This window comes from Acipenser ruthenus, chromosome 46 (genome assembly GCF_902713425.1).
Source record: "Acipenser ruthenus chromosome 46, fAciRut3.2 maternal haplotype, whole genome shotgun sequence".
Classification (NCBI taxonomy): Eukaryota; Metazoa; Chordata; class Actinopteri; order Acipenseriformes; family Acipenseridae; genus Acipenser; species Acipenser ruthenus.
Genome location: NC_081234.1, coordinates 2,408,648 through 2,415,752, shown reverse-complemented (window position 1 = coordinate 2,415,752; position 7,105 = coordinate 2,408,648). Strand labels below are relative to the sequence as shown.

General features: G+C 41.8%; 2 protein-coding genes across 2 annotated transcripts; both read left to right on the top strand.

The window, feature by feature from the left end:
- Positions 1-2,071: 2,071 nt before the first annotated feature.
- Positions 2,072-4,777, top strand: LOC131720971 (connectin-like). Its single transcript, XM_059013572.1, has 3 exons — positions 2,072-2,254; positions 3,874-4,698; positions 4,757-4,777. Exons 1-3 carry the CDS (start codon positions 2,072-2,074, stop codon positions 4,775-4,777), a joined length of 1,029 nt encoding a protein of 342 aa, XP_058869555.1.
- Positions 4,778-4,801: 24 nt separating this feature from the next.
- LOC131721000 (toll-like receptor 13) lies at positions 4,802-5,456 on the top strand. The gene has a single exon (XM_059013740.1). The coding sequence runs from the start codon at positions 4,840-4,842 to the stop codon at positions 5,425-5,427; it is 588 nt and encodes a 195-aa protein (XP_058869723.1). The 5' UTR covers positions 4,802-4,839; the 3' UTR covers positions 5,428-5,456.
- Positions 5,457-7,105: the final 1,649 nt, after the last annotated feature.

The following is a 7,105-nucleotide window of genomic DNA, read 5'->3' as shown; positions in this document are numbered from 1 at the left end:
CTAACAATGACAAACAATGACAGTTAGAACAACAAAATCAACAACACGCAAAACACTCACGGTTATTTTATATCTGTACTCCTTTTACAGGTCCTTCCATAACCACAACAAAAGGAACAGATTGCTCGGCCACATCCCCTGATATACCTTCAGTCCCGCCCCCTTCGGTAGCGAGTGCAATCACTTATCCTCCAATCCATGACTGACGCATCGCCTACCGCATTAAAGCGATAACTTCTGATATTGTGGCTCCGCCCCCTTCCTGGATGGCCGACTTCCAACTGACCCTTGAATGAACTGTCAAACATTCCAGTCCGGGGCACACTGTTCCTGTTATACCATGCCCTCACAGGTCAGGAGGGAGATTGTTGACTCGGATTAATTCACTCTCCGTCACACTAGTTCATAAATTATTTTGTATTATTCACGAACATACGTTTCTTAGAGGGTATCTGTGGTGAACTGAAAGCGAATATAGACTTACTCAATAGAAAATATGTTTCCAAATACTTTTGTCATGTTTTACAGCCCTGCTTATTGTTATGATGCGCTATTTTGATGCACAAAGTGTTCAAACCATGACAAGCTTCAGTGCACTGCATTGTAAACATGGCACGGTAATGTCACATGACAGAGTTGATTTCTGCAATTGTCGCCTATAGCTACACACGAAGCAAGACGTTTGCATGCAGATATACAAATATCATGGATAAAGAGAATAATTCCAACACAATACAATGGTGCCTATATGAGCCGTTACTGTTAGACTACAGTAGTCTAACCTCTTCACGCAGCGAGAGCGATGATTCAGACGAGGATAGTCGCCAGTTCATTTTAGCAGCAGTCAGTGGATAAACCCGGCTGCAATTCTTTGTGATTGGTTGCACATATGAACGTTGACTGTTCAGTAGTTCTCCAGATTTGCACAGTGTTGTACAGCCACTTTTTAATGCTACTGGTCATTTAACCTTCTTTAGTCACATAAGTGCCGTACTGTAATAAGTTACATATGGCAGAAACACAGCAGCCTGCATGCAAATACAACATTCTGTTACCAGGTTCTGGGGACACTGGGACCAGTGTTCCAAAAGTGGGACTGTCCCGTCCAAAACGGGATGTCTAGTCACCTTATTCATAGCGTTCACTGAGTATCTGCTGCTTACTATCACAGTGACACCTGCTGTACCCTCTCGTGTCACACTCTCATATATCTACTTGTGAATACAAGTAAACACAGATTGGCATATGACTTGGCGGTCTGGTCAAAATGTCCGCACATTGACGACCCCTGAAGTAACTGAATAATACCTGCTGGTGTGCCTACCACAGTACCACTGTAAGAAATACCACACAGAACAAAGGGTATTCATTACATCCACTTGGGGCACAGACTAGCTAAAGCCATATTACACTGTATATCAATACACAGGGGAACCACATGTTAAAGTAAGTTTATGACAGGAAAAGAGGCATTGAATCTCATTGTCTTAGGTGAAATTATCTAGGAAGTGCAAGAATACCTGAAAGCATGGCTTACAAACTTAGATATATTTAACCTTGGCTAGTACCAGATACAGGGCTTTAAAAAGTAAACACATTTGAAAATTGTGTTTGAAAAACTGCATGTATGAGACCAATATACTGTAGCTAATGGAAGTGCACAATGGGTACATTCATGAAATGATGGGTAAAACCACTTTAAGGAAATCTTGTTTATTTCAGGTGAAAGCAGCACAATGCTTCTGTTTTGGATTATGTCCTCTGCTGCCTATCTGATGGCCCCTGTTACCCTTGAAAGCCGTGGTCTCCAGTTGAAAGTTGACACCACATCACTGAACAGAACCTCTTTCAGGACTGCTTCTCCCAAGCAGTCGCATATAGTACAAGAGGGCAAGCTGGTTAACATCCTTGCAGGGCATCAGAGGAAGGCCATGGGTCTTGGCAAGCAGAGAAAGAAACGGCGAGGAAGAACATTGGACAAAAATACTTCTACACTTCAACTGTACCTCCCACATCTGCTGGGCCCATCATTTATCCAACGACAATATTTCTAACCAGCCCTGCTTTTCAAATGACTGACTCCCCTCCAAGCCTCAATGATACTGTAATTTATTACATCAATGAGACCCTCTGTCCAGATAATGCCAACTTGTTCGACTGCATCGGTTTAAACATAACTGAAAATCGTGAGGACATCTGCTTTTACTTCCAAAATAGTAAGACAATCAACTGTGAAGATGCCAGGCTTGAGAAGGTAAGATCTTTCTAAGCACTACAGAGATGGGGCTGTTTGGTAGTCTGGATACACACTGTAGCACCCAGCTGTGGGGTACAATTAATTATCCATATAATGTAGAGCAGCAAATGAAAAAACAGATCCTCGTAAATCTGAACCATTTGGAAGAACCCTGTTATGATTTGGCCGGAGTAGAGATCCTATCATGTACAAACTCAGAAGAACTTATGACAACATTCCCACAAATTGAGAGACAAACATTTTAACTGTTTGAACTAAGCGTAACAAAAGAGCAAAAACCAAATCCAATTACCAAATTAACAATCAATTGAATCTCATTATCAGACTAGTATAAATTAGGAAGAAATGTTTTAAGTGTATAAAAAACTGGAGTTGTTTAATCGGCAAGAAAATAATGCCCAACAGCACTCAAATCGATGTTTATCCTTTACATAATATTGGACTTTGGTTTCTACAGCAGCTACTGTGATGCATTTCATTAAGACAGCATGGTTCTGATTATTAGTCAGTTTGCACTTCTGGTGTTTGGATTAGCAAGTAAATACAATGCTAAATGAATGAGCTGTAGTTTGAGGCACACAGCATTGTCAATAACCATACACAGTACATATGTACTTCACCAGTGAAAAATATTGGCATTTTTTACATTGTATCCAAATGGCTTGTTCTGTGCCAGTACAAACAATTCAGCACTCTATGTTAACTAGATCAGCCAAAGGATGTGTGGATATAGTGCTCACCTGGTAAAAGCACAGTCGTGTAGTGTACAGGGTGGGTCATTCAGTCAGGAGAGTTCAGGTTCGCCCTGGCTATGTGAAGTTTGCTGTCTGCTGGGGATTCAAAAGGGAGTGTCGCACTGGCTCTGGTGCTCTTGCGGGTCAGAGAGGCAAAACCAGCAGGGACTGTTTCTCGTCACCATGCTACTGTAGCCCCCTTCTGGTTCAGCTCTAGCGGACACATGCAGGGCTGGTCTTTGTTCTTCAGAGGCAGATAGCTCACTGACATCTGCTCTCAAGTTCCTGGGTGAAAGTCCTCCTGAGCTGTTGTGGGAAATTGCTGCAGTGAGGGAACGTAATTGGACATCTGGGGAGTAAATTGGGGGTAAAATAACTGAGCACTAGATTTTTAACTAAAAAGAGATGTGGATATACTCCAAGCTAAACAACTTTATGCCAGCTCTGTATATAGAATCTGTATGAAGCTGTTTATAAATATAAATACAAGCTGCATGCAAGCAGTGTGTTCTTGGTATTGCATCACAACAGAATCCATAGTTCAAGCTGCAGCTCTCTGTTTTTAACTGTTTCCCACACTTACCTGTATACATTCAGCTTCTCAGATAACAATGTAAGCTATCTAGCTGCTGCCTTTATGTCAAAACTACTGGTTGGAATCCATGCTTGTTTGTGCACTCCAGTTTTCAAACAAGTATGGCTTCTTCTGCAGTTAAGAGGAAGAAATGAAATACAGAAAATGTATATAGTATAAATCATCCATTTAATAAGCAGGTTAATTTGGAAACGACTTCATTCGTCATGGAGAATATACCTTCTCTGAAGGAAAAAAAAGCTAAATTTGAAAGGAGTAGCTCATTAAGTTTCACATTCTCCTTACAGGTGCCGAATGCCATCCCTTCAGAGACAAAGAACATGATGCTGATGGGAAACCATATATTGAAAATAAACACCTGGACATTTCCGAGGTTTAAGAGTATTGTTTCCCTGGACCTGTCCTACGGCTGGCTGCACGAAGTAGAAGGGAACACATTCACTTACATGCACACTCTGGAGCACCTGACTCTTCAGCAGCACCACTCTGTGCTAATGGTGGGATCCCAGGCCTTCTACCCACTTTATAAGCTGAAGTCTCTGAGAATCGGCAAAATCCAAACACAAGACATGAAGACTATATTCTTTGATCTACGAAATAGCCAGCTGGATACTCTGGGTCTGTACAGAATAGATTTTGAGACAATGAGGAAGCCCATGTTTGAGGACATTGGCCAGTGCCCCCTGAATACCTTGGAGATATTTTTCTCATCCATAAACCTGATAGATGACTCTGCCTTTTCTGATCTGAAGGACTTGAGAGAGCTTCTGGTGAAAGAGTCCTCAATAAAAACTGTTCACCCGAATGCTTTGATGAAACTGCATGCCCTTGAGTGCTTGACCCTAGAGGGGTGTTCGCTGGACCAGATCCCATCTGGTGTCCTGGACTCCCTGACCAACCTGCAGGTTCTTAATTTAAGAAGAAACATGCTGCAGACCCTCCCAGCAGAGCTGTTCAAATACAATGGGAAGTTGCTCCACATCGACCTCAGTCTCAACCGTCTCCAGACTCTGCCCGAAGGAATCTTCAGACTCTTCCCGTCCACTCTTTACGTGAACCTCAGCGGGAACTATTTCACTTGCGACTGCAGCCTGGCCTGGGCTTCTTTCTGGGTGAAGTCCCTGGGAAACACAACCAATGCAGAGGATTTCATGTGCTTCGCCCCTATAGAGCTTCGTGGCAAGCATTTGAAGGATTTTAATCCCATATGCATTCCTGAATATGTATGGTATATTCTCATAGTCATCCTCGGAATGACTGTCTTGTCGACTGTGGTTGTCCTGCTTTATGTGTACCGTTGGAAGATCTACTATCAGTGGTACCTGCTGTTGTCCAAGAGGAAAGACACAGAAGTCTGGGAGAACAACCCCAGGTTTAAGTATGATGCTTTTGTTGCCTACTGCGAGAGGGATTTTGAATGGGTAATCCACGAGTTGATTCCCAACCTAGAGAACAACGCCGGTCTTCCGAACGTGAAGCTGTGTGTGTCGGACAGAGACTGGGAGCTGGGAGGCAACATCCTGGACAACGTGGAGAGCAGCATTCAGAGAAGCAGGAGGACCATCTGTGTGATATCCACGAACTTCCTGAAGAGTGAGTGGTGCAAACTGGAAATGAGCCTGGCACACATGCAGCTCTTCTCAGAGAACAGAGATGTCTTGGTTTTCGTATTCTTGGAGAAGATCCCTGTTGAAAGGTTGTCCCAGCACCAGAAGCTCCGCAGGGAAATGTGTAAGAAATCCTGCCTCGACTGGCCGGGAGGAGAAACAGCTGCTCAGAAAGTCTTCTGGGAGAAACTCAGATCTCTCATTTTCAAAAACCCTGTGGTCCAACAAATTTAAACTAAATGAAAAGTCTATGGTGGAAACGATTAACAACAGTGGAAAAAAGAAAAGTATTATGAGAGAATTTATTTTGTGATTCTGACATAACACTTTTTTTATTTGATTAAGAACATAAGAACATAAGAAAGTTTACAAACGAGAGGAGGGCATTCAGCCCATCTTGCTCGTTTGGTTGTTAGTAGCTTATTGATCCCAGAATCTCATCAAGCAGCTTCTTGAAGGATCCCAGGGTGTCAGCTTCAACAACATTACTGGAGAGTTGGTTCCAGATCCTCACAATTCTCTGTGTAAAAAAGTGCCTCCTATTTTCTGTTCTGAATGCCCCTTTATCTAATCTCCATTTATGACCCCTGGTCCTTTTTTCTTTTTTCAAGTCAAAGAAGTCCCCCGGGTTGACATTGTCTATACCTTTTAGGATTTTGAATGTTTGAATCAGATCGCCGCGTAGTCTTCTTTGTTCAAGACTGAATAGATTCAATTCTTTTAGCCTGTCTGCATACGACATGCCTTTTAAACCCGGGATAATTCTGGTTGCTCTTCTTTGCACTCTTTCTAGAGCAGCAATATCCTTTTTGTAACGAGGTGACCAGAACTGAACACAATATTCTAGGTGAGGTCTTACTAATGCATTGTAGAGTTTTAACATTACTTCCCTTGATTTAAATTCAACACTTCTCACAATATATCCAAGCATCTTGTTAGCCTTTTTTATAGCTTCCCCACATTGTCTAGATGAAGACATTTCTGAGTCAACATAAACTCCTAGGTCTTTTTCATAGTTCCCTTCTTCAATTTCACTATCTCCCATATGATATTTATAATGAACGTTTTTATTGCCCGCATGCAATACTTTACACTTTTCTCTATTAAATTTCATTTGCCATGTGTCTGCCCAATTTTGAATGCGGTCTAGATCATTTTGAATGACCTTTGCTGCTTCAACCACTCCTCCTATTTTTGTGTCGTCTGCAAATTTAACGAGTTTGCTTACTATATCAGAGTCTAAATCATTAATGTAGATTAGGAATAGCAGAGGACCTAATACTGATCCCTGTGGTACACCACTGGTTACCTCACTCCATTTCGAGGTTTCTCCTCTAATCAGTACTTTCTGTTTTTTACATGTTAACCACTCCCTAATCCATGTGCATGCATTTCCTTGAATCCCTACTGCGTTCAGTTTGAGAATTAATCTTTTATGAGGGACTTTGTCAAAAGCTTTCTGGAAATCTAAATAGACCATGTCGTATGCTTTGCAGTTGTCCATTTTCAATGTTGCATCCTCAAAAAAGTCAAGTAGGTTAGTTAGACATGATCTCCCTTTCCTAAAACCATGCTGGCTGTCTCCCAGGATATTGTTACCATATAGGTAATTTTCCATTTTGGATCTTATTATAGTTTCCATAAGTTTACATATAATAGAAGTCAGGCTTATTGGTCTGTAGTTACCTGGTTCAGTTTTGTCTCCCTTTTTGTGGATCGGTATTACGTTTGCTATTTTCCAGTCTGTCGGTACAACCCCTGTGTCAAGAGACTGTTGCATGATCTTGGTTAGCGGCTTGTAAATAACTTCTTTCATTTCTTTGAGTACTATTGGGAGGATCTCATCCGGCCCAGGGGATTTGCTTATTTTAAGAGCTCCTAGTCCCTTTAACACTTCTGCCTCTGTTATGCT